At 44.5% G+C, this 27,522-nt stretch overlaps 1 protein-coding gene across 1 annotated transcript; it reads left to right on the forward strand.

The window, feature by feature from the left end:
- The first annotated feature begins 24,742 nt into the window (after positions 1-24,742).
- On the forward strand, positions 24,743-27,050 carry LOC122005711 (crocetin glucosyltransferase 2-like). The gene is made up of 2 exons (XM_042560847.1): positions 24,743-25,519; positions 26,180-27,050. The coding sequence occupies exons 1-2, from the start codon at positions 24,875-24,877 to the stop codon at positions 26,918-26,920; spliced, it is 1,386 nt and encodes a 461-aa protein (XP_042416781.1). The 5' UTR covers positions 24,743-24,874; the 3' UTR covers positions 26,921-27,050.
- The last annotated feature ends 472 nt before the right edge of the window (positions 27,051-27,522 follow it).

Consider the following 27,522-nt stretch of genomic DNA (forward strand, 5'->3'; position numbering starts at 1 on the left):
TAACTTCCTTACCAATAGCACAACTTCAGTTTCATCAATCGAGTTTCAGAGTCGGGATTATCCATCTCAGCTTGTAGGGCAATATTGAGATCTGACTTTTCTATTTGGTTAGGTTCTACAATTTGAGACTCGTGAAGTTCAAATATAGAAAATAAATTTTCTAGTGTACTTACTTCAAAGTTAGAGATGTAGTATGCATCTACTAAGGACGCCCATTCTAGAGTTCTTGGAAGGCGTTGAGCGCATACCGTATTGAGTCTCGATTTGTTACCATTTCTCCGAGATTGCTTAGTTGAGTTATTAGCTCCTTAGTTCTCGCTTGTAGTTGCGCTACCATTTCATCATTGTTCATCCGGAGATTTGTCAGCTGAGTCTGGAGGATGTCGCACTTTGCTAACTTCACTTCTGAGGTGCTTTCGTGGAGCTCCAGGAATTTTTCCCAGAGGTCTTTGGCAGAGTCGTAGCTTCCGATCTGACTTACCTCCTGGGGTGGCAGGACGCTGAGCAGATGGAACTCTGCCTTTTCGTTGGCCACGAAATCAGCTTGCTCTTTTTTCGTCCAGTTGTATTCTTCCTTGTCTTTAGGAGCTGCAAAACCATATTTCATAATTAAAAGAATATCAAATTCTGTTTTGAAGAATACCTCCATTCAGAGTTTCCATGTTGCAAAGTCTCCGTCGAATTTTGAGGGATGAATGCTTGCACCGACCATCGTCTTGATCTTGATGATTCAGTCGGCGGTCAGTCCTTCTGAGATGGTCTAACTCTGATACCATTTGTTGATATAGCGGGGGCTGGCAAGAGGGGAGGGGTGAATTGCCTGCAAAATAAGAACTACCCTCCTCATACTTTCAACTCTAAAATAGCAACAATAAAATAAATGCAAATAACAGAAAAGAAGGAAAAGAGACTCAGCAGTTTGACTTGGTTACAACCTAGATGGTTGTTAATCCAAGGTGGTTGAACAACACACTAAGAAACTCCTCTAAAGGCGGAGAAGCCTTTTATACACTTAGAGAGCTCAAGAGTTGCTAGGAATTGATTACTGTGTTGAATGAATAATTTTCTAGCTCCATGGGCCTTTATATAGCTCCTGGAAATCCTATCTCGAGTCTTAAGGGCACCTCCAAAGGGGTTGAGGGCACATCCAAGTGGATAAGCGGATAAAACTTTATCCGCGTGCATTGAGGGTGCCCTCAATGCAGTTGAGGGCGCCCTCACTTTGGTGAGGGCAGAGGAGCCTCAACAGTTGTTAAGGACGCCTCCAGCTGCTTTTCCAGCACTTCTTTGTCTTCACTTTAGCTTCCGAAGTCCTGATAGCTTGGGTGATTACGACTAACTGAAATAAGGCTCACCCGAACCCAATTTCCAATCTTCTCCTCGAGCAGGCTTCTCGTCCCTCAAATGTCATGCACGTTCTTCTCATCCACCGGAGTACTCTGCCGTAGCTTTTTCGTCCTTTGGACACACCGAGCCCGTCGGCTCCCTTCCCGTGTCGTCCTTCTCGCTAGCTGCATCTTTCACTCGACTTCCTGCGCTCCTAAGCTCCTGCACACTTAGACACAGGGATCAAAATCAAACAGGACCTAACCTAACTTGGTTGATCACATCAAAATAATCACGGGGTCCAACATTACCTAGTGGATTTTAGCCACAGTAATTAGTTCAACGTGAATGTGGGTGTAGCTGCAGCAGGTAGGCACATAACCCACAAAGTAATGATTCTCCACCTTGGAATACATCACCAAATAGTTTTAAGGAACATTTATTCTCTAATAGTTAGGACGTCACATGTTATTAAAATGGATGAGTATAAGAGTATACTGCATAGTTGTTACCCTTAGATGAGGATATCGTAGTATTACAGTTTAAGTAGTAAATTTAGGGATCAAATTTTTATTAGTGGGGAAGAATGTAATATACCAAAAATATAGATAAAGATGTAAATAATTAAAATATGACATAATTAATTTTTTTTTAAAAAAAAATATATTTTTGTAATAATTTATCAAGAAATAAGTTTTTATGAATTTATTAGAATTTTTTAAGATTTTAAAGGAACCATTTTATATTTTAAGGGGTATAAATGGGTAAAAGATAAAGTCTATTTAAAATATCCATTTTAATGAGGAGTTGATAATATATATTAACCTATGTTAATATTTCCAAACCTATGTTTGATTTTTTGCGTTCTGTTTCATCTGCACGTCGCCTGCGTCCCCTTCACTACAGCGGTTGTGCCGCATCCGATCGCGTGATCCGTCGCCGCCGGCGAGCATTCGTCGTCGCCTTCTCGAAGAAGCCCCGCACTCCAGTCCTAAGGGGTCAACCACCTTCGTGCGTTGCCTCTTCACATCTGACCTCGGTGCCACTGCGTAGGAGTAGCCAACATTGTGTCCCTCTCCTTGGTTGCCATCGTTGGTCATTGTATCGCTACTTCTCTGCCAGATCCAAAACATGGAGGGCATATCACAGCCGACGCCAAAGCCACTATTATCCACCATGAGCGCGAGGGCTACAGGTGTGTTTTCTCTCAGCTGTCGCACGTGATCGGTCATTCTGGGTATCCTTTAACACTGCCTAGATGTTTGTCGCCCTCCTCCCTCCAAGCCGCCTGCCTTCTAGTAGCCACGAAGGGCATTGGACAACAAGGAGAAAGGCTCTCCTTGCTCATTGCCACGAGCTCCCAGTCACCGGCAGGCCTTCTTGCTGCCCTATGCCACTGATTCGACGAGCAATTACTGGTGTCGGAACATAGTTACTATCAGACCTGCTGCGGTTGCCAGTAGAATGGATCGCAACCCTTGGACATCGGTTTTAATTATCGTTGTCATTAGGGCTGTAAATGAACCAAGCATTCGTGAACAAGCTTGGTGTTCGGCTTGGTAAGAGCTTGTTTATGTTCATTCAATATACACAAAATTGATTAAACAAACAAGCTTGAACAGCTTGTTAAGCTAAACAAATAAGTTTGAACACATATGTGTTCAGCTCGTTAACGTTCGTAAACAACGTTCGTGAACAACGTTCGTGAACAATGTTCACAAACCATATTTATTAATAAAACTCTTTTAAATATGCTAAATAAACAATAAAATAAATAAATAAATTTAAATTATCAAGCTCAATAACCAATCAAACAACTAAAAGTTTCAAACAATCAAACATGCTTAAATTGAGAGCTCGATAATATCTAAATGAACCTAGCTTGAACTAAGCTCAAACCAAGCTCGATTCAAGCTCAAGTCAAGATTGAATTGAGATCTTGATAACATCTAAATGAACCAAGCTCAAGTCAAGTTTCAAACAAGCTCAAACTTATAAAAAATAAACCAAGCCAAGCTTGAACACTCATTCAAAAAGCTTGGTTCATTTTAAGCTCGGCTCGGTTACCTTATCAAACAAACTTGAACACCCCAAAGCTCGACTTGGCTCAGCTTATTTACAGCCCTAGCTGTCATCTCTATCCTCCAAACCAACGATGATCATTGTGTTCTAGCAGCAATCAAGCCATCACAAACTAGTAGGATTCGAGCACGAGGCAGACCATTAACTTGAAGATGATTAAACAATCTACAATCGAGGTGGACAGTTTTGATCATCTTCAAGATAATGATCTGCCTCGTGCTCGAATCTTACTGGTTTGTGATGGCTTGACTGCTGCTGGAATGTAAAGAAGTGTCGTCCGAGCCGCCGGCAACCGTCGAGCGGAAGCCCCCAGCCAGCCACCAACCACCGAGGGGACCTCAAGCCGAGGGAGCAAGGCCACACCACAAACACCGGCCGCACACGGTCCAGCATATAGCAGTCGATCGACCTAAACCGAAGGGAAAGGTATGGACTCCCATGTTCTATTCACTTCACTAGTCAACCACCCACAACACCCGAGATTGTCGAAGCCTTCCGCCGATCACTCACCCCACGCCCTGAAGCTATCGTCGTCGATCCCCTTCACCCGATCGGAGACACCAACACCAGGATACCGGACGGCAAGGGCTAGGGAATCGCCCGAGCGGCATCTGCAACCAAGGGTCAATCGCCAAGCTTCGCAAGAGCAAGCAAGACCGTCCGCTCGGGAGGAAGAGAATAGAAGCTACGTAGCTCGAGGCGAAATCAACATCATCGCTGGTGGCCCCACAGGAGGAGATTCGAACCGGGCCAGAAAGTCACACGCTCGGTAGCTCAGGATCCATGTGGTCGGTTGCAGCCAGGAGCAGGTGAACGGGCCCGAGATCAGCTTCGGGTCCCGGGACCTCGAGGGAGTCGAAGTCCCCCACGATGACGCTCTCATCATCCGAGCGGTAATAGCTAATTACACTATTCACCGCATATTTATTGATACAGGCAGCTCGGTCAACATTATTTTCAAGAAGGCGTTCGATCAACTTCAAATTGACCGAGCCGAGCTACTGCTAATGACGACCCCATTATACGGGTTCACGGGCAATGAGGTCCTCCCGATCGGCCAGAGCAAACTGGCTATCTTGCTAGGGGAGGAGCCGCTCAGGAGAACGCGGGCCACTAACTTCATCGTGGTCGACGCCCCTTCCGCATACAATGTGATCCTAGGTTCTCAACGAGTTCCGAGCGGTCGTCTCAACACATTTTGTTAAAATATAAAATTCCCCGTCGAAGATCAAGTGGGGGAAGTTCGAGGAGACCAGCTGGCAGCCTGGCGATGTTATGTGGAAATGGTCTGAGTCGAGGCAATGGTCGCTCGGAAAGCTCCACGGATCGAGGTAAACGCTATAACTGAAAAGCCACCTTCCTTGGTTTATGAAGAAAATGAAGAGGTACAGATCCACCCTGCCCGACCGGACTCCACTACGTTCATAGCATCCGACCTGGAGGCGAGCCAGAAGGAGAGGCTGGTCAAATACCTCCAACAGAACTGCGACGTCTTCGCTTGGTCGACTCACGAGTTGCCGGGAGTCTCGCCGAGCATAACGCAGCACGAGCTTCATGTTCGGTCGGACGCTCGACCGGTGAAGCAGAGGAAGAGGGACTTCAACTCCGAACAGAATGTCATCATCCGAGCTGAAGTCGAGAAGCTCCTGCAGGTCGACCATATACGGGAGGTGCAGTTCCCGAGCTGGCTCACAAATGTGGTGCTAGTCTCCAAGCCAGGCAACAAATGGAGGGTATGCATCGACTTCCGTGACCTGAACAAAGCGTGCCCGAAGGATTTCTACCCTCTGCCCCGAATCGACCAACTGGTAGACTCCACCGCTGGGTGCGAGCTGATATGCATGCTGGATGCATATCAGGGCTACCACCAAGTGCCGCTCGCCCGAGAAGATCAGGAAAAAGTTAGCTTCGTTACTGCGGACGAGACTTACAGCTACAACGTAATGTCGTTCAGGCTGAAGAATGTCGGGGCTACATACCAAAGGCTAATGAACAAAGTGTTTCGGGAGCAGATCGGTCACAACCTGGAGGTATACGTGGATGATATACTTATTAAATCTTTCTGGGCGGCGGATCTTTGTGCAGATATAGAGGAAACTTGCCGAACGCTAAGGAAGTACGGAGTCAAGCTGAACCCCCAAAAGTGTGTGTTCGGGACAAAAGGCGAACGCTTCCTTGGTTACATCGTGACCGAGCGGGGTATAGAGGCGAACCCTAGCAAGGTGAAAGCGCTACAGGATATGTCGCCTCCCAAAAACCTGAGGGAAGTGCAGCGTCTTACCGGTCGGATAACGGCGTTATCACGATTCATCTCCAAAACGGTCGACCGAAGCCTACCTTTCTTCAAGATCCTACATAAAGCTACCAAGTTTCAGTGGGACAGGAAGTGTGATCGGACGTTTGAAGACTTGAAAGCCTATATGAATTCGTTACCTGTACTGGCTAAGCCAAACATAGGCGAGCCGCTCCGTATATACTTGTCATCAATCGAGCATGCTGTTAGCTCTCGGCACTAGTGAAAGAGGGCGACGAGGAGCAGTCCGTGTATTTTCTGAGCCATATTTTAAAAGACGCTGAGTCCCGCTATACCGGTCTCGAGAAGCTCGCTTTCGTTCTGGTATTGGCCGCACGGAGGCTCCGCCCTTATTTCTTAGCGCATATGATCATCGTCATGACGAACAGCCCGTTGGGGAGAGTGCTCCTGAATCCAGAAGCATCCGGGTGGCTCATTAAGTGGATAACAGAGCTCAGTGAATTTGACATCCAATATCAACCTCGTTCGGCGATTAAGGCGCAGTCCTTGGCGGATTTCGTAATGGAGGCACAGAATCCCGAGCCAGAAGCTTTATGGAGAGTATTTGTAGATGGATCATCCACGCGGCTCGGAAGCGGGATTGGTATCTTGCTACTTTCTCCCCAGGAAGAACGGATGCATCTGTCTGTCCAGTTGGACTATCGAGCAACAAATAATGAAGCAGAGTATGAAGCCCTCATAGCTGGCTTGCAGGCCGCCCGGCATGTGGGGGTCGGCCGAGTAATCCTTTACTCGGATTCTCAGCTTGCCGCCCAACAGCTCTCAGGCACTTTTGAGATAAATAATGCGAGGCTCAAGCTCTACGTGGAAGCCTTCGAAAAGCTTAAATCCAACTTCAGGGAGGTAGTCATACAGAAGATACCCCAAACGGAGAACCAGGCGGCGGACGAATTAGCTAAACTTGCAAGCTCGGAAACACCAGTGGTGATCCAGCAGCGATTGAGCAAGTATCCTTGGTGGCTCATATCGACAAGATGGAGGGTCTCACGTTCCCAGGTGACTGGAGAACGGCCATAGTCGAATTCCTGCGATCGGGAGCCACGCCATCCGATCGGGGCGAGGCCCAGTTGTTAAGAAGAAGAGCCGGTCGGTTCACCCTTATCGGGGATCAGCTCTACAAAAAGGCTTTTTCTCGACCGTTGCTGAAGTGTGTTAGCTCGGAAGACGCAAAATATATACTGGAGGAAGTGCATCAGGGGATTTATGGGGGACACCCGAACGGTCGATCATTGGCGAGGAAGATTCTGCTAGCCGGGTACTTTTGGCCCACCCTACACGAGGATGTCGGGCGGATCGTCGCTGCTTGTTTGTCCTGCCAGAAGTACCACAGCTTCTCCCATCGGCCAGCGGAGGAGATGAAGACATCTGCAGTGTCCTGCTCGTTCGATCAGTGGGGCATGGACATTGTGGGACCTTTCCCCATGACGACCGGGCAGCGAAAGTTCCTACTAGTGACGGTCGACTATTTCTCCAAGTGGGTCGAGGTTGAACCGCTGGCAAAGATAACTGAGCAGATGGTCAAGAAGTTCATCTGGCAACATATAATATGTCGGTTCGACGTCCCTCGTAGGCTCGTGTCTGATAACGGGCGACAGTTCGTCGGTCAGCAGCTCGAAGAGTGGTGTGCGGGGGTATGACATCGAGCAGCATTTCACTTCCGTGGCATATCCCCAGAGCAACGGTCAAGCCGAAGTGGCCAACCGGGAAATCCTTCGAATTCTTCATGTTCGACTTGATCACATCGGGGGAAGTTGGGTAGACGAGCTGTCGGGCGTACTCTAGGCGATCCGAACGACCCCAAAGGAAGGAACGGGTGTTACTCCGTTCCACTTGGTATACGGAGGAGAGGCGGTCGTCCCGATCGAAATGGGCGTAGAGTCCGATCAGGTCCAGAACTACGATGGAGATAATGCCGAGTGGAGATTACTCGAATTAGATCTGGTGGACGAGGCGCGAGCCAAAGCAGTCGTTCGGCTAATGGCGTACCGATAGAGGATGAAGCAGAACTACAACAGGCGAGTAATTCCCAGAGCATTCTAGGCCGGCAACCTGGTGTGGAAAAAGGTGAAACCGATCGGCGATGTAAGCAAGCTGGAGGCTCCCTGGGCAGGGCCTTTCAAAGTCATCGAGAAGCTCCGATCGGGCGCCTACTACCTGGAAGATGGGGACGGATGGCGGCTAGAGCGACCATGGAGCGCAAATCATCTCCAGCTATACCAAGCTGGGTGAAAGGTACGCCAGTGTAATGCATTTCATGTATGTTCCGTTCGTCTGTATCCCTTAGCTGCTGGAGTAAAGATTAGAAAAAAGGCAAAGGATATGAGCCGTATGCGCCGAACGGCTAGAGTCGAAGCGGCGACCATAAATACCCCGCTTGGAAGACCGTCGAGCGGCGACGTTAAACTCTAGAGTCGGACCGGTGACTATAAATACCCCACTCGGAAGACCGTCGAGCGGCGACATCAAACTGTAGAGTAGAGCCGGCGACTATAAACCCCCCGGCCCGAAGACCGTCGAGCGGCGATGTTAAACTCTAGAGTCGGACCGGCGACTATAAACCCCCCGGCCCGAAGACCGTCGAACGGCGACGTTAAACTCTAGGGTCGAAGCAGCGACCATAAATATCCCGCTCGGAAGACCGTCGAGCGGCGACGTTAAACTCTAGGGTCGAAGCGGCGACCATAAATACCTCACTCGGAAGACCGTCGAGCGGCGACGTTAAACTCTAGGGTCGAAGCAGCGACCATAAATACCCCGCTCGGAAGACCGTCGAGCGGCAACGTTAAACTCTAGAGTCGGACCGGCGACTATAAACCCCCCGGTCCGAAGACCGTCGAGCGACGACGTTAAACTCTATAGTCGGACCGGCGACTATAAACCCCCCGGTTCGAAGACTGTCGAGCGGCAACGTTAAACTCTAGGGTCGAAGCGGCGACCATAAATACCCCGCTCGGAAGACCGTCGAGTGGCGGCGTTAAACTCTAGAGTCAGACCGGCGACTATAAACCCCCGGTCCGAAGACCGTCGAGCGGCGACGTTAAACTCTAGAGTCAGATCGGCGACTATAACCCCCCCCCCCCCCCCCGTTTGAAGATCGCACAAAGGCAACATTGAAACGCAACAGCTAACAAGGGACGAGCGGCGATCATTAGAAGTCAGGAGGAAATCAACACAGCCCACTCAGGATACACGATTATCTATGTTAGACCAGAAAGAGTAAACCGGCAAAGCGCGAGAAAACTTTCATAAAACAAAAGGGGAAGTTAAGAAAGCTTTCATAAAACAAAAGGGGAAGTTAAGAAAACTTTCATAAAACAAAAGGGGAAGTTCGCCGACCGAGCGACATAACTACAAAAATACTTCATTCTAGAAAGTCAAAAACATCCTTCGGTACAGTGGTAAGAAGGGCAGCATGCTCGCGGACGGGAATTAGGAAGGACTCCGGAAGATGACCCTTTACCTTCAGATAATCCTCCGTGGCGGTAATAGCCAACTCGAAGGCATGGACGAGCCGATCGCAGACCTTCTGAACGAACTCATCCGAGTGGATGTACTTCTGCCTCAGTATGGCGAACCGGCTTGGCTCAGCCTCCTAATACTCCTTGAGAGCAGAGCGAGAGGCCTCGAGGGCCTCCTGCAGGGTCTTCAGCTCGTCCTTGAGAGCCGCCACCTCGATCGAACGGCCCTTCTTCTCACCGTCCAGCAGATCCGCCAACTCCTTTACCCGCTGTTCCAGGGCGCGGGCCTCCACATTCTTTGCTTCCAGATCGGCCATAGCGTTATTCTTCCGAGTGGTCGCGAGTTCTATCTTGCGGTCATAAGTTTTGACTTGCTTTTCGAGCTGGCCCAGCATGTACGCCTGGTCGGTCGTCTTCTTCCGCTCGGCCTCTAGCAGCTCCTTAGTCTTGGCTAGCTCCTTCTGCAACTCGGCATATGAAGGGTCCTGAGAAGAGGACGGCCAGCCAGAAGTCTTGAGATGCTTCAGCTCATCTTCCAGCGGCGCCAGATGAGCGGCAACCGCTACGTCTTCCACCCAACGCTAACGAAAAAGGAGCTTTTTAAGGTCGAACGGGGAGGCGATGCAAAGAAGATTGGGTGGACAGAAGACTTACGCCGGTGGCATGCCGCATGTGACTATTAGCTAGCAGGCCGTTAGGCATTACGGCAACGCGGGCTCGGGCATCCGCCCATACCTCGGTGAGCGGCCCCCGGATGGCGATCATGTGCTCAGGGGCCGTGGGTCGATCCGACTCCGCCAGGTAATCCTCGGTAGGAAGATGCAGAGTGGCCTTAATGGTGCGGCACCCGCCCGGCGTCGTGTGAGCGGACGCGGAGGGATCAGATGCGGGGGCGGACGACACGGAAAGTATGGCCGAGCGGCGAGGCCTCCGAGACGCCGGAGGTAGGGAGCGGACCGGCTGAGCCGCGATGGGACCTGCCGGCAATTCCAACTGGGAGGGGGTCCGGTCAGAAGAGAGGGCCTCAACAGACGGCACCTGCCCTCTCATATAAGGAACGCCCGCCAGCTCGGACGCTTGTATCGCGGAAGTGGCCGAACGAAGGGGTGCCTCCATCCTGCGTCTCTTCCGGTTGAGGGGGAGATCATCTTCCGATTCGGAATCGTCGGCGGTCGGACCCCTGCTGGTGGTTGCTTCGTCTGTCACCTCCGTAGGGGGCGGTCTGAGCGGCCGACTCCCCAGCATCCACTTCGCTCTCACCTTCATGAGAGCCGACCACAGCGATGTTCAGCTGCTCCATTTCCTTGGCTGTTGCTACCTCAATTGCTGTCGCCTTCTTCCTCAGGATACCGAGCAGGACGGACTCCATCACAATGTTAGCTGTGAAAGAAAAAAAAGAAAATCAGTTAGACGCAAATTACAAACAAAGATGAACTTCTTACCGAAGGTGTTCGGGAGCTTGGTTCGGCTCGAACTCAGGCCGAACATATACATCACCCCTTCTGGTAGAAGCTTATTGATATCGAGCTTGAGGCCGGCCAGCATATTCACGGCCTGGAGATAGTCCGGCCGGGTCTTGTACCTCTTCAGCTCGGGGGAGGTCGGTGGTCCGACCTGCCACTTAGTCAAGAAGGGGAGCTGTCCGGGAAGACGAAGGAAGAAAAAGTATTTCTTCCAATGTTTGTTGGAAGTAGGCATCTTATTGAAGAAGACCAAGCCGATCCGAGACTGGAACAGATAAGTGCCCGGCTCGGATTGCTTGGGGTAATAGAAGTAGTAAAAAACCTCCGGGCAGAGAGGAATATTGTGGATTTTGAATAACACAACAACTTCACACAAAAGGTGGAAGGAATTTGGTACCAGTTGGCCGAGTGGAATACCGAAGAAATTACAAACTTCGACGATAAAGGGATGGAGAGGAAAGCGCAGACCGGCCACAAACTGATCACGGAAAAAACAAACAGTGTCGAGGGACGGTTTGTGCGGCCAGGCGAAAGGCGAGGGCAGAATAAGTTCGAAATCAGAGGGAAGATCAAAAGCGTTAACTAGGCCCTCCGCGTCACGCTGATCGAATCGTGATTCCATGGTGGTATACCACGGGCCGGGGCGAGATCTGAGGGCTGGGAAGAACTAGCCATGGCCGGAATAGTGGAAAAGGTGAAGTCAGAAGAAAAAGCAAGGGACTCAATGGGGAAGATGAACGGAACATTGACCAAGAAGCAAGAACACGGCGAAGAATGCAAAGAAAACACGGGACCCAAGGAGCAAGAGGCAAAGGATCCTTACAGAAAAGAGGACGGTCGAAGAAAGAGGACGAGGAGTTGCCGGAATGCTAGGGAGCAAGTTCGTCGGTGCACTGAGCGCAAGCGGAGGCTTCTGAACGCACGACTGCGAAAGTGCAACAGAGGAGGGCGACGAGGGCTTTATAAAGTTGGGTCCGATCCCCCCGAGTCGTCAGATTCAGGTCACAGGGCCCGAGGCCCATATCTAACCGCTCATTTCAAACCGCCAAAGGTCCCATCGGACGCGACGCCACCACCGTACGATGACGGTAGTGGCGCCACGTGTAATCAGGTCACGGGAGCACATTTAATGAGCCCCATTATGGGGCAGAGACCGCGTGCCTAACCTTAATGGTAAGGATTTGCACGCATTCCAGGAAGATCCTAGGGGCGTCAGCGTTGACCGCCAGCGGTTCGGCAGGGCAGTCATCAGTAGGAGGCCGAACGGCAATACTGGCCTCCATATTTGCCGAGCGGAATGACATTTTCGAAAGTGGGATAACGGCTGTCACTCGGCCCGACTCGCAGTCCAGTCAGTCGGACTTAGCGCCTCCTTCGACTAGACTTGAGGGGGAGGCACGTGATCCGGTGGTAAGGACGGGGGACCCGTCCAGGAGGAGGTCAGTGACACGTAGGAGTCAAAGGTCAAGAGGGTCGACCCTAAGGTCCTGCCGAGCGGAATCTCCGAGGCCGGACGAAAGACAGCTCGACCACAGGTCGGGTTTCCGACACAAGGTAAAGGAGCTTCTGTGTCGAGCGACCAAACCGCCCGGCTGAGTCGCAGGGCAATGCGGCGCAATCTCATCCGAGCACATGACCGGGGGCTTTCCCGCTCGGTCTGATACAATCACATCCCCGCGCGCCAGGAGCGTCGGGTGGCCGGCCCGCCCTGCCCAGGAATAGACGAAAGACAGAAAAGGACAAAAGGGACAGCTGGGGAGATCAGCTTAGAGACAGCTGCCGCCGACAATCTGCATGGTCGGCGGCCAGGTCGTACACAGAATCGTACGATGGAAGTTTCCACTGCTCCGTCAGGGATATGCTCGGACGGTTGCGGAATGGCGTCAGACATGCTTTTTCTGACATCAATGTTTGAGATATGTTTGGGGAAGCGTGCACACCTCGAGGAGCGTGCACGCACCTCCCGGGGTCCTATATAAGGACCCCTAAGCTTCAGCGGAGGTATGCAATAATTCACACTGTAACTATAGTTTTCATGATCTTGCTCTAGCTTTCTTCTCGCCTGACTTGAGCGTCGGAGGGTCGTCGTCGGGAACCCCTTCCCGACCCAACTTTGTTACAGATTCACTGGAGGTTCACCTCATCTCGATGTCTACACAAAGTCTATAGAGAATGTCACGTTCTCAACTTTCATCCACCCATAGTTCAGACAGGATCAAAAAATATTAAAAAGTTTATCAAGCAATAATGAATATGTCACTCACGTTAAAATAAAAGTCCTACAGGGATGCCGTGTTATCTTCGGTGTTAAAAAATTCGGAGGAATAAATAAAAGAATTAATATTTTAAAAGTCAACTTTGGGTGTTTTGGATTTACCGGTCTACATTAATTATAATTATGGATATTCATTCTAATCAAATAAAATTTTTAATAAATAGATATGTATTGTTCACATACGAGCAAAGCCGTCTAGAAATGGAGAATCATTTATTGCTTGTGTGGGAATAATATTCTCTTGTCCAAGGAGGGAGCTTTTGCGTGATTACATTTGTGATAACTATTTGTATAATTTTGTTTCAACGACGTTTTTCGAGGGCGCATTCGTTCTAAAATTCCGAAAAAAAAATGTATTATACGTTTTTTTAGAACAGACGTACCTAATTTTAATACTTCTTCTGTTAATGATTATGCATTAAACGTTTATAGTGTTCTAATTTTCCCGAACTCTACTAAGTGTTTGATCATTTCTCAAAGTTAACAATGCAACGGTGTTGAACCTTTCAAAATTAACGCCATAGTATTTCGATTTCTCAAACCCAGCAATACAATTGTACAGAATTTTGAAAACCAACGCCAAAGAATTATTGAACTTTCAAAATCAGTACTACAGTGTTATGATTTTTTGAATCTAAAAACACAGAAATGTTAAACTTTGCAAAGCAACATCAAAGTAGTGTTACACCTTCAAAACCAACATCACAATGTGAATTCTCGAATCCAGCAACACAGGTATTGAAATTTGAAAACCAACACTAAAGTATTGTAAGACCTTCAAAACCAGCACACAATTGCCACAATTCAACCATAGTATTCTAGTGTCCTTAGGGCAGCGCGATAGTTAAGACATGAGGTGTTGTCATATTAGATTATGGAGTCAAAATTCAACGCATCCGATCAATCCTTCCCCTATGTCTTAGTCACTGCACTAATGAGTAACAGTCTCTCGCAATTTACCTCTTCTGTATTAGTCCAGGGAAGGATTGACGGGAACACTAGGGACGACCGAATCATCCTTTACTAAATTGAACCATAGTGCTCTAGACCTAATCCATGCTATCAGGTTTATGTATTACCTCTGAGTGACACCATGCCCTAAAGCCTCAGCTTCATGACCTTCTTATTTATTCAGAGTCTATTTAAAAAATATATCAACTTGTGCGTCAATTGACATAGAGGCATAAGTTTATATAGAAGGCTTAGAACTAGAGTTACATACCATATCTATACCTCCACCCCCTTTCCCTTCTTCCACTCCATGCTCATCCCAAATCCTCTAGGTTAAATAATGAGTTTTGATCAAGATACAGTATTGATACCCTTAGTCAACTCTGATTTGACCTAATCTATGTCTAGGAGGTTTTTATATTGCTCTTGAGTTTCACCATACCCTAAAGGCTTACTTCATGGCCTTCCTATATGTGCTTAATTTGTTTTTAAAAATTTAGTTTATGTGTCAATTGACACTGTGTCATAACTTATATAAGAGGCTGAAAAGTAGGGTTGCACATTGTCTCTAGATTCTTTACACTCTCATCTTTCATTCTATGTTCAAATTTCACTCAAATACTATAGGTCCATCAATGAATTTTGATCAAAATCTATTAATGCTCTTATCCATCGTTGATTTGACGTAATTCAAGTCTAGTAAATTTTTGCATTGCCCCCAAGTCCAACTATACTATAAAGCCTCAGTTTCATAGCCTTTTTATCTACAGAGAGTTTGTTTATAAAAATTCAGTTTATTAATTGACACAAAACCATAAATTTATATAGGAGGTTCAGAATTAGAATTGTACACCATCTCTACCTTATCTACACTCTCTTCTTCCACTCAATGCTCAAGCTTTAGTATTTCAAATTTTTTAGGTTCATTAATAAGTTTCGATTAAAACTTATAGATGGTTTTATTTAGCATTGATTGGACTCGATGCAAGTCTAGTAGATTTGTTCATTGCCCCTAAGTTCCATCATACCTTAAAGCCTCAACTTCATGACATTTTTATCTGCACAATGTCTATTTTTTAAAATTTCATTTTTTTTTTATCTTTCTTAGTTGGCAATAAGTATCCGACTTATGCCGACTAATCCTGAGAGTGGTCGGCTCAATCCCACGAAAGTTTCCTACTGATAGTGTTGTCAAACATGCCAACCCATGGCAGGGCCTGGCTGACTCACAAAAAACCCATTATATGGAGGGGTGGGGGTGGGCTCACCTGCCATCCTAAAGGGTTGAAAAATCCCCAACTCAATCCAAACCAACTCAACCCAATCCAAGGTGGGTTGTGAGATAGGCGAACACCATTCACGAACCCATAAAAAAAATAAAAAAGGTTAAAATTTTTAAGCTTGGATTGTGAATTAGGTAGGTTAAGCTCACGAGTCTATTGAGTTTTTCACTTTAGATTTTAATTTTAAAAGAAAATTTTCTTTTTCTCAACCCTGGGTCAACACAAGCAAATCACAGACTGACCTGTGCGGGTTGTAGGCCCAAGTGGGTCGGCTCATTTAGACCTACCTTAAAATGAGTTGATAAAATCTCAATCCAACCTGCTTAAATTATTTGGAGAGGTGAGACAATCCGACGAACCCAACCCAAATTGATTACTCTATCCACCGACCATTATGTTAAATGGGGAAGTACTTGTAGTGGATAGAGTTGTCAAACAAGCAACCTGAGATAGGGTAGGCAAACCCATGACGGGTTGGCCATTTGGAGGATTGAGAAATCCCTAACCCAAAGTGTGGTACAGGTTATGTGAGCTAATCCATGAGTTAACTAATATATATATATATATATATATATTAAAAATTTTAAATTTGGATTATGAATTAGATGAGTTGAATCATACCTTAAAAAGAAAGAATACTCCTATCAATTTCTTGTATCTCAGTCAATTTGATTGCAATTCATAGGCATGTTTAGATGTATCGTTTGCACCATAGCACTCTAGATGTTTGTGACAAACTTTGCATGAGCATGCTATCAAATTTCCAACTTGTTTATTATTATAATATATTGGTTTTATAGATATGCTTGGGATAAAAATATTAATGATTATTTTTTAAATTAAATTATACAATATTTTTTATATTAGATGTCATACAATAACATGAAGAAATTGCCTTCAACCCCACTCGCCGTTAAATCTACAAGCGCATTAAATTTTAGAGAATATTTTTTTTTAATCAGTAAGTTAACCCAAACTCATAGCTAGTCAATTCATGTGAGTCAAGGACCCAGATGAGTCGGCCTATCTACCTCTATTTATAAATAGATTGATAAAATTTAATTTAATTTATTTAAATTATTTGACAGAATAAATTGTTGGACGTAATCTAAATTGACTATTCTAGTAACGAGTGACCTATCAATCTAGTATTTTTAGATTAACTATCTATTAAAATAAATTTATTTGTTATTCACGTTAAAATTTAATTCTTATATGCCTATAAATTAGTAAAGAAAATATTAAAATTAGATGCACTCGGTAATAAATAGTAAAGTATGATGCCCTTTGGACAATTTTAAAATTTTGGACGTGTCCTCTTAGAAAATAAAAATAAAATAGTTTTTTATTATAAAAGTAATTTTATTCTATTTAGGCAAAACTGCTATGACTTATCCCAATTTACTTAGTAGGACAAAAACAAAATTTGAGAATTTTTTAAATTTTTATATCCTTAAAAAGGATAGACTGCTTATCCTTATTGCTAGTTATCTTATAAACAAAGGAATAGAAAAATTTAAAAATTCATCCCTGAATATTTTTTAGATATTTTTTTCCATCAAATCGGACGAAAATGAAGTTTTCTTCCTCTTGATCTAAAATCTCTCCCAATGGTCACTTTGTTCCTGTTGTAAATAGTTTAAACTCGAATGTAACTAGAGTTTCAAATTTGTAATGTACAAAAATTGAAGCTGTGGAAGGTCCACTCGAGGAGGAGTTACGAGGAAGGTGCGAGCAACACATGATGGTCAAAGGGAGGAGCTTGAAAAAGTTGTTGACCCTAGGTTGACCATCTGATCTTCTCATTGGCTTGAGAAGATTGTAGTAGGGTTATGACTAATCACAATTTAATTAATTGCTTGTGTGTGTATGTGATGCATGCTAGAGTAGAGTAATTAATTAGTGCCTTAACGATTAGATTAGATCTAAATCGCGTATATGATGTACCACGATTAGATTAGATCTAAATCGCGTATATGATACATATTAACGATTAGATTAAATCTAAATCATGTCAACTCAAAATGTCTACCATGCCGTGATACCCATCACTACCTCGATCACATGTTGTTGTTGAATCTGTCAAAGCAGAGCAACGCATATTATCTTGGTAGGGTGCGGAGGGATAATCTTGATCCCGCCTATCAACGCATGGGTGACGACAAACTCAATTAGATTGAGTATAACTAGTTAAATCGAATTTAACTGTAGGCATTATCCAATAGTTGGAAGATAGGACAAAAACACATTTATATTAAATCTTGGGTGATTTAGCCAAAGCTAACTCAAGTTTTAATATACATGCGGATCTTGATCCTATAAACAAGAGTTGCATAGAGATGTAATTGGTAATTAGTTACCTACCAATCATACTAAGTCTTGGGCGATTTAGCCAAAGCTAACTCAAGGCGTAGTATGATGTGGATCTTGTCCCACAAAATTATAGCTAGTTGATTAGAATCAAGTAAGTGTGGTTTGACCACATCCTTGACTTGATTTTACAAAAGTTCTATAATTCAGTGGGAGCATCATTTAATTAAAGGCCTAATTAAATGATAATTGGAATATGATATTTATTTTCTGTATTTTTTTTGTTGTAGATTGTCATGTCGTCAAGCACGAACTCCTTCTCCCTGCGTTCTGTCCTCGATAAGGACAAGCTCAATGGAGCTAACTTCCTGGACTGGTACAGGAATATGAGAATAGTTCTCACACAGGAACGAAAACTGTACGTCCTGCAGCAGTCCATTCCTGAGGCACCTCCTGCCACTGCCACGCGAGCTGACCGAGATGCTTACAAGAAGCATCAAGATGACGCATTATATGTGTCCTGTCTCATGCTCGCGACCATGAACTCTAAGCTTCAGAAGCAACACGAGTTGATGGGTGCTTATGATATGGTTGAACATCTTCGTCAACTATATCAAGGATAAGCAAGGCACGAGAGATTCGAGATCTCTAAGGCACTGTTTCAATACAAGATGCAAGACGGGACTCCCGTAGGTCCATATGTACTCAAGATGATTGGGTACATAGAAAACCTATAAAGGTTGGGATTTCCCCTTGGCCAAGAGCTGGCCACTGACTTGATCTTGCAGTCCTTGCCAGAGAGCTACAGTCAATTTGTCATGAATTACAACATGAACAAAATTGACAAGCCACTGCCTGAGCTGCTTAGCATGTTGAGAACTGCTGAGCTAAATCTTAAGAAGGTTAAGCCTAACTCCATTCTGATGGTGCAAAGGCACAAAGGCAAGGGCAAGCCTAAAAGCAAGGGAAAGTCCCAAGCCAAGGGCAAAGGCAAGGCATTGAAACCCAAAGGAGGAGTTACCAAGGATGCTACTTGCTTCTACTGCGGTCAAAACGGACACTGGAGGAGGAACTGCAAAGTGTACCTGGAAGATCTTAAAAAGAAGAGAAGTGAAACTTCCACTTCAAGTATATATGTTATATAAGTCAATGTATCTATTTCTTCATCATGGGTATTAGATACCGGATGTGCTTTTCACATTTCTACTAATGTGTAGACGCTCAAAAATAGCAGAGCATTGACGAAGGGGGAGGTGGACCTACGCGTAGGCAATGGAGCACGGGTTGCTGCTGTTGCTGTAGGGACTTATTCTCTATCTCTGCCCTCTGGGCTTGTACTAGAATTAGATGATTGTTGTTATGTGTCTGCTCTTACTAAGAACATTATATCAGTTTCTTGTTTGGACAAGAAAGCCTTTCATTTATAATAAAGAACAAATGTTGTTCAGTTTATTTAAATGATATGTTCTATTGTAGTGCACCTCTGATTAACGGACTCTATATTCTAGACTTAGAGAACCCCATCTATAACATAAATACCAAAAGGTTCAAATCAAATAAAATGAACCAAACCTATCTCTAGCACTGTCGCTTAGGTCATATAAATGACAAACGCTTATCCCAGCTCCATAAAGATGATTTGCTGGACTCATTTGATTTTGAATCATATGAGACATGTGAGTCATGCCTACTGGGCAAGATGACCAAGACTCCCTTTAGTGGACACAGCGAGAGAGCGACTGACTTGTTAGGACTTATACATAGTGATGTATGTGGACCTTTCAATGTCGCTGCTAGAGGTGGTTATAGGTACTTCATTACATTTACTGATGACTTCAGTAGATATGGTTATGTGTATCAGATGACACATAAGTCTGAATCCTTTGAAAAGTTCAAAGAATTCAAGAATGAAGTACAAAACTAGCTTGACAAAAGTATTAAGATACTTCGATCAGATCGAGGTGGTGAATACCTTAGCCATGAGTTTCGTGACTATCTAGCTGAGTGTGGGATTCTATCCCAACTATCTCCTCCTGGAACACCAGAGTGGAATGGTGTATCCGAAAGGAGGAATCGTACCCTATTAGATATGGTACGATCTATGATGAGTCACACAGATCTTCCTATGTCTCTTTGGGGCTATGCTCTAGACACAGAGCTTCATACTCAACCGAATTCCATCCAAGGCTGTGATAAAGACACCATATAGGATATGGACTGGGAAAGATGCTCATGTGTCTTTTATGAGGATTTGGGGTTGTGAGGCTTATGTTCGACGTCAAGTCTCAGACAAACTGGGACCCAAATCTGATAGGTGTTATTTTATTGGATATCCCAAGGAAACTAAGGGATATTACTTCTACATTCCCAGTCAACACAAAGTAGTTATGGGATTTTGTTTCTAGAAAAACTAGTGGGAATACGTTCGATCTTGAAGAAGTTCAAGATATTGACCATAGCACTGAAGCCTCGATGGAAGTTGAACTAGAACCACAAAGTGTTGTGGATGATGTTATTCCACAAGGAGTTGAGGAACAACAACCAGTTCAAGTAGACCTAACTCTTCGCAGGTCTGATAGGGTACGTCGTCAGTCTGAGAGATATTCATTTCTCTTGTCTGGCCATGATGACGTTGTGCTCATTGAGGATGAGCCTACCTCTTATCAGGAAGCTGTGATGAGACCAAATTCTGAGTCATGGCTAGAAGCCATGAGATCCGAAATGGAATCCATGTACACCAATCAAGTATGGACTTTGGTTGATCCACCTGAAGAGGTGAAACCCATTGGGTGTAAGTGGGTCTTTAAGAAAAAGACTGACATGGATGGACTTATATATAAGGGTTGTCTAGTAGCTAAAGGTTTCAAGCAAATTCATGGTATTGACTATGATGAAACTTTTTCTCCAGTAACGATGTTTAAGTCCATTCGGATCATGCTTGCTATTGCAGCGTACCATGATTATGAGATATGGCAGATGGATGTCAAAATCGCGTTTCTGAATGAAAACCTGCTCGAGGATGTGTACATGACACAACCTGAGCCTTTTGTAGATCCACAGCATACTGGCAGAGTATGCAAGCTGCATAGGTCCATTTATGGACTAAAGCAAGCTTCTCGGAGCTGAAATCTTTGATTCGATGATGCAATCAAACAGTTTGGTTTCATCAAGAATGAAGATGAACCTTGTGTCTACAAGAAAGTTGTAGGGAGCACAGTTGTCTTCCTTGTATTGTATGTGGATGACATACTACTCATTGGGAACGACATCCCTTTGCTGCAGTCTGTAAAGACTTGGCTAGGGACTTGTTTTCAATGAAGGACTTAGGTGAAGCATCCCGCATTCTAGGCAAAAAGATCTATAGAGATAGATCTAGGAAATTGCTTGGCCTAAGTCAGAGTACATATATTGACAAGGTATTACTACGGTTTGCCATGCAGAACTCCAAGAAGGGATTTCTGCCGATGTCACATGGTGTGAGTCTTTCGAAGACTCAAGGTCCCTCTTCTAGAGAGGAGAGAGACCACATGGATCAGATCCCTTATGCTTCAGCCATAGGATCTATCATGTACGCCATGCTATATACTCGTCCTGATGTCTCGTATGCTTTGAGCATGACGAGCAGATACCAGTCAGATCCGGGTGAAAGTCACTGGATAGCGGTCAAGAATATTCTTAAGTACTTGAGAAGGACTAAAGAATATTTCTTGATATATGGAGGCGATGACGAGCTAGCTGTAAAGGGTTATAGTGATGCTAGCTTCCAAACTGACCAGGATGATTATCGATCGCAGTCTGGGTTCGTGTTTTATATAAATGGTGGTGATGTGAGCTGGAAGAGTTCGAAGCAGGACACAGTCGCTGATTCTACAACAGAGGCCGAGTATATTGCTGCATCAGAAGCAACAAAGGAGGTAGTTTGGATCTGTAAATTCATTATTGAGCTTGGGGTGGTTCCTAGCATAGCCGATCTGATAGAGCTCTATTGTGACAACAATGGAGCAATTGCACAGGCTAAGTAACCTCGCTCACACCAGCGGACCAAACACATACTACGGCGCTTCCATCTCATTCGAAAGATCATCAATAGAGGAGATGTGAAGATTTGCAGAGTACCCACAGAGGCTAACATTGCTGATCCCTTGACCAAGGCTTTGGCACAGACAAAACATAATGGCCACACTATGGGCCTTAGAGCCTACACTGATTGGCATTAGTGCTAGTGGGAGATTGTTAGTTAGAGCCCTAGAGCCAATCATATGATGATTATTGTATAGACTCATTATATCATATTCCTATATATATAAAGACTTTTATTTTGGTTATTATACTTACTTGTATTGGTGATGAATAACTAAGTATAATAGCGTCCTTGAGTAGAAGGTTCTTACCTATATCAATCGATTGGTTGAATCGATAGTGAGATGATATAGAGAACGCTACTCTTAATCATTCCTAGTCAAGTGTTAACATTCAGGGACAATGTTAATGCGATGAGACTAGCATGTAGGTCAACTCGATGACTTGATCTCACAAGTCATGTATATAGATATATCAAGTTGACACATGGGTATGCATTGGAGAATGTATACTGAATGACCCGTCATGAGAAAATATTATGGATCATTATATGAGTGTCATATACTTTCTCATGTGGCTATTAGTATGACTACTAGTCTTTGGACCTGAAGTCGTCATGGTTCCCTACATAAGGAGTTGCATACTTTGCCTTCGTCATACGTCACCCGTAATTGGGTGGACTATAAAGGCGATTACTGAGTATATAACAAATTATGCGGAGGGATGTGAGTGATGTAGATGAGATCTATCCCTCCTATATGACGGGAGTGACATCATTATTCTTGATAGAGTGAGACCACTAAGTACATATGTGGTCATGCCCAAATGAGTCAATATGAGATATTGAGCTCATTTGATTAGAGTGAGTCTACTTGGAGTTCAAGATTTAGATTGATTAGAGGATTGCATGGTCTATGCCTCACATTGATCAATCTAGATGTCAATGATAGAAGGACATTATCATATATTGTGAAAAGTCACAATTAGTAGTCACAAGGTGATGTTGTATCTCAACATTCTTGTAACTTGGGTAGTAATGATGTGTTATTAGATACCACTCATTACTTATGCTTCTAAATGAGTTTAGGAGCATTGCCAACGTTACAAGAACCTATAGGGTCACACACAAAGGACAATTAGATGGAGATTCGGTTCATATGATGAACCAAGAGAATTAGGTTCATGTGATGAATCGAATTAGATTAAGAGTAATCCAAATTAGATTAATTGAGTTAGACTTGAGTTAGACTCAAGTGAGGCTAGACTTGAGTTAGACTCAAGTGAGGCTTAATGATGATATTCATTGAATTTTGAATTCAATGATAAATGGAATTCAATTTGAATTTTAGATTCAAATTTCGAATGAGTTTCAAAATGGTCATTTAATGAAGAATGAATATTCATTAAATATTCATTAAGGCTCATTAATGGTGTTAATAAGCATTAAGTATTTTCATTAGATGAAAATACTTAAGCTATTTTTTACTCTTATTTTCATAATCGATCATTATTATTCCTCTTTGCTTCTTCTTCTCTCCCTCTCCTCATCCTTGGCCGAACCCCTCAAAGAGTGCTAGCACACTCTAAGGTTTCCTCTCCATCTAATCGTTCGTGTGGATACACATACAGGGGTGTTCACTTGAAATCCTTGAGATCCGGCATCTTCTTGGACGAACGGGATAAGCGAAGGGCTTCACATCAAAGGTATAAATTCCTAAACATGTAGATCTAAAGTAGATCTAGGATTAGAAAACACGTACATGAAAAATTTAATATTTGCACGGATCCGGTGGCATGAGATTTCGGGGTTTCTGTAATACAAAAAGTGATTTTTGCGGCCCGAAAGACCCTACAGCATAAAAGTAAATTACACTCTTTTAATCAAAATTATTATACATAAAAATATTATTATATTAAAATATTTTTAAAAATCAATTAAAATTATTTTTGGTTAAATTAAATTTACTTCAATAATTTCATACTAATTTTGATAAAATTATCATTTTTTTAATAAAAAACTTTTATAATGCCCAAACTCCCAAAAATAATTTGAGTCAAATTGGTTAATTAAAACTACTATATTTCATAGTAATTTTTAACAAAACCTCTACAATAAGAATATTTTAAATGAAAAATATAATAAAATACTTTATTTTTTTCCAAATTGGATAAAAAATGCCCCTTTTATTTTGATCCAAAATTAAATGTAAGTCTTCTTCACACGTAGCCCAGGAAGGGACCATCTTATCAGCGATACTTTAATCTATTGTGGTACAAATAACTGCAGCTGCATGTTGCCATACAATTGGGGCGATAAAATGGTCCCCTTTCACGTGGGAGTCGAACCAACAGATTTTTTACATAAGAATAAATGTACACATACGATCGATTCGAGCTTTGTTAACAAAACAAAAAAAGTCTGCCACATTTAACTATGTTAAGTGTAGCAGACAGTCATACGCAATAATTTAAGGATTGCATTCCAATTTTGACAAGTTAATGAATATATATTTTTTTTCAATGGACCATTGATAAGAATACTCGGACGGACGGATTCATTGTGACATCTTGATTTATTTTGATGACGGAGAACTTTTGTAAAACCGGAATGATAACTCCCAAAATTAATGTCAGCCATATTCATTACAATCATTAATTACATGCCTGAGAAATAATCAAGCCAAGCCATTATACTAAGTGGGAACTCGAAGGCTTCAACCACGTATGTGCAATAGAACAAGCCATTGAGGCGACTGTTCTGATCCATTGAGATTTGCTAAATATCCATCCACCGTTGCAGTTTAAAAATGGAGAAGAAATTGGCGACATGGGCCACCTCGATCAACACCAACCCATCACTGCTTCAGGTTATCCTGATGCATTCACTTTCGTGGAACAGAGTTTTACTAAAAGTGCTCCGTTTTAGATTCCAAATCAATAAAAGCTAAGGCAACTCGTTGGAATTGATCCCACTTGAATTGGACAGATCGATGCATCTAAGAATCATCAAACACGAGGATATATATGATGACTTCCGACTTCCGTAGTTCTAAATCTGATGAGAATCTCTTTTATTTTATTTTTTTTGGTTCTCGACACGTATTTTAAAACATTTTGTTATTATTGTTTAGTTTATATTAGATGTCAATTCTATATATATATATATATATATATATATATATATATATGCGCTAAAACGATTGGGGGATGAAACCGAATGATTGTGAGGAAACGTGAAGCCCAAATTCACGCGTGTACTCTACAATGAATTGACTTTTGCTCCTCCTCCTCCTCCTCCTCCTCCATTCTAGCTCCCTGTTTCGATTCCGACCATGTCGCCGGCTTCTGAGTCCTACGACCATGTCGTCTTGATTCCCTACCCAAACCAAAGCCACATCAACGCCATGCTTCAGTTCGCCAAGCGCCTCGCCGCCCACGGCCTCGCCGCCACCCTCACTCCAACCCGCTTCCTTCTCGCCACCACCAGGATACCCTCCCCAGGCCCCGTCCGCCTCGCCCCCATCTCCGACGGCCACGACGCAGGCGGCTCCGCCGAGGCCGCCTCCGTCCACGCGTACCTTGATTCCTTCGAGCGCGCCGGCTCACGCAGCCTCGACGATCTGCTACTCGAAGCCGCCGGCCCCAGCCCCGTCCGACTCCTCATCTTCGACTCCTTCCTGCCGTGGGCCGGCGACGTCGGAAGAAGGCACGGAATCCCCACCGCCGCCTTCTTTACGCAGTGCGCCGCCGTGAACCTGGTGTACTTCCACGTGAGGGCGGGGATGGTGGAGGTACCGGTGCGGGAGGCGGTAGAACTTCCGGCGCTGCCTCGTCTGGAGCTGAGAGACCTGCCTTCGTTCCTGCCGGAGGGGATCAGCATCTTCCCGGAGTTCTTGGACCTGGTCCTGAACCAGTTCAGAGACTTAGAGAAGGTGGACGAGGTGCTCGTCAACACCGTCTATGAATGGGAGCCTCAGGTGACTTGATCACAAATTAATTAATTAATTAATTTCTTAATAATCTCAGCCTCTCCACCTTAATGTTCTGCTTCCCCACAAGGGCAGTGAGACAGTCTGGAAATTTCATTACTTTTAAAAGGCTTTATTTTTAAAATAACAACAGCAGTCAGCAACAGTAAGATAATTAAATAATACGATAAAGCGAAATCTTCTATAATAAGACAATATTTATACTATTTAGGGAAATGAAATTCTTCTAAAAGGTAAAATTCCTTTAGACCACTGCGTGAGCGTTCCCTTCGGAATGCAATTTTAGTATTAAAGAGAATAATGTTATAAAAAAAACTCAAATGAAAGATTTTATTCTGGGTGCTGTCCATTGGGTTTCCATTTATGTGCGTATAAGCCGAATGGATAAGACGGCTGACATTGTGCTCTGTTCCGATTATGACAAGAGGCCGGCCCTTGTCCGTAATCGATGCGCATCAAACGCTGACTTCTTGTCGTCTAGCGCTGCGCATGATGTTTATCCCTTCCCTGCCCTGCCTTTTCAGCCTTCAAAAATGCTTTAACAAATTACCCTGCGATCTTCCTCCTCGCATCGCTGCAACAAATTACCCTGATTTGTCTTTGTTGTTGATTTGTGCTGAAATGTGATTGTGGAATGTTTGTGAGCAGCAAATAGATTGGTTGAGGAGTGCTTATCCAGTCAAGACCGTAGGTCCGACGATACCGTACGCGTACCTGGACAACCGAATCCCCTCCGGCGCAAACAACGGCTTTCACCACCTCTCGGCGGAAGGGTCCCCGTGCGTGGCCTGGCTCGACGTCCGCCCGGCCGCCTCCGTCGTCTACGTGTCCTTCGGCAGCACCGCCGCGCCGAGCCCCCAGCAGATGCTCGAGGTCGCCTTCGGCCTCGCCGATGCCGGTAAGCACTTTCTGTGGGCAGTCCGGTCGTCCGAAGCCGACATGATTCCGCCGGGGTTCGCGGAGGAGCACGGCGGATCCGGCAGGGGTCTGGTTGTCGACTGGAGCCCGCAGCTGGAGGTGCTGGCGCACGATGCGGTGGGGTGCTTCGTGACGCACTGCGGCTGGAACTCGACGTTGGAAGGGATGAGCCTCGGCGTGCCGATGGTGGCGGTGCCGCAGTGGACCGACCAGCCGACGGTGGCCAAGTACGTGGAGGACGTGTGGGGGGTCGGGGTGAGGGCGAAGCGGGATGAGGAGGCCCGGTTGGTGAGGAGGGAGGAGGTCGTGAGGTGCGTGAGGGAGGTGATGGAGGGAAGCCGGAGCGACGAGATCAGGCGGAACGCTGCCAAGTGGAGGGAGGCGGCCAAGGCAGCCGTCGGCGATGGGAACGGAAGCTCCGGTAAGAGCACTGTCGAACTCATCAATAAGTATTGCTCCAAAGCAGAGTAAGATTTTCATCTACGTCCATGAAGTTGTCGATTAAAGTGTTGTAATTCAATTGCTCTAGGATTTGAATATCACAATTCTTGTAAGTTTTGGTGTTATTTGATCAGCTTTAAAGAGAGTGCGGGTTTATTTATGCCATTTGGGGGAATATAGTGAATACAGTTGAATGATGGACTCTGTATAGATTTATTGTTGATACGGTGTACAGTGGGTGGCCAGGTGATCGGGCGGTTAAAAGTGGAGGAGATGACACTAAAGTTAGGAAGTACATGTTCGAACTATTTTCTCTGAACTTGGCTCCCTCCGGCGGAAAAATTCCTGAAATTTACTAATTATTTAAAATGTGGAGCACATTTATTTATTTATTTATTTTAAAGAAGTTATCTTTATGCGCGTTTCGGAATTGCAAAATGTGAAACTGGTAAATGCGAAACTTATTTACAAATGCAAAACTAGATGAAAATGTCAAACGTTCTAGACATGACAAAAAAGCAAAGATTTTTTTTACCGCTTTCGCATTTCTTAAATGCGAAAGCTGTAGTTTCACCTTTAAGAAATGTGAATTTTATTAATTTTATTATTTATATAATTGTCATAAATACTGA

This window comes from Zingiber officinale, chromosome 7B, assembly GCF_018446385.1.
Source record: "Zingiber officinale cultivar Zhangliang chromosome 7B, Zo_v1.1, whole genome shotgun sequence".
Lineage (NCBI taxonomy): Eukaryota > Viridiplantae > Streptophyta > Magnoliopsida > Zingiberales > Zingiberaceae > Zingiber > Zingiber officinale.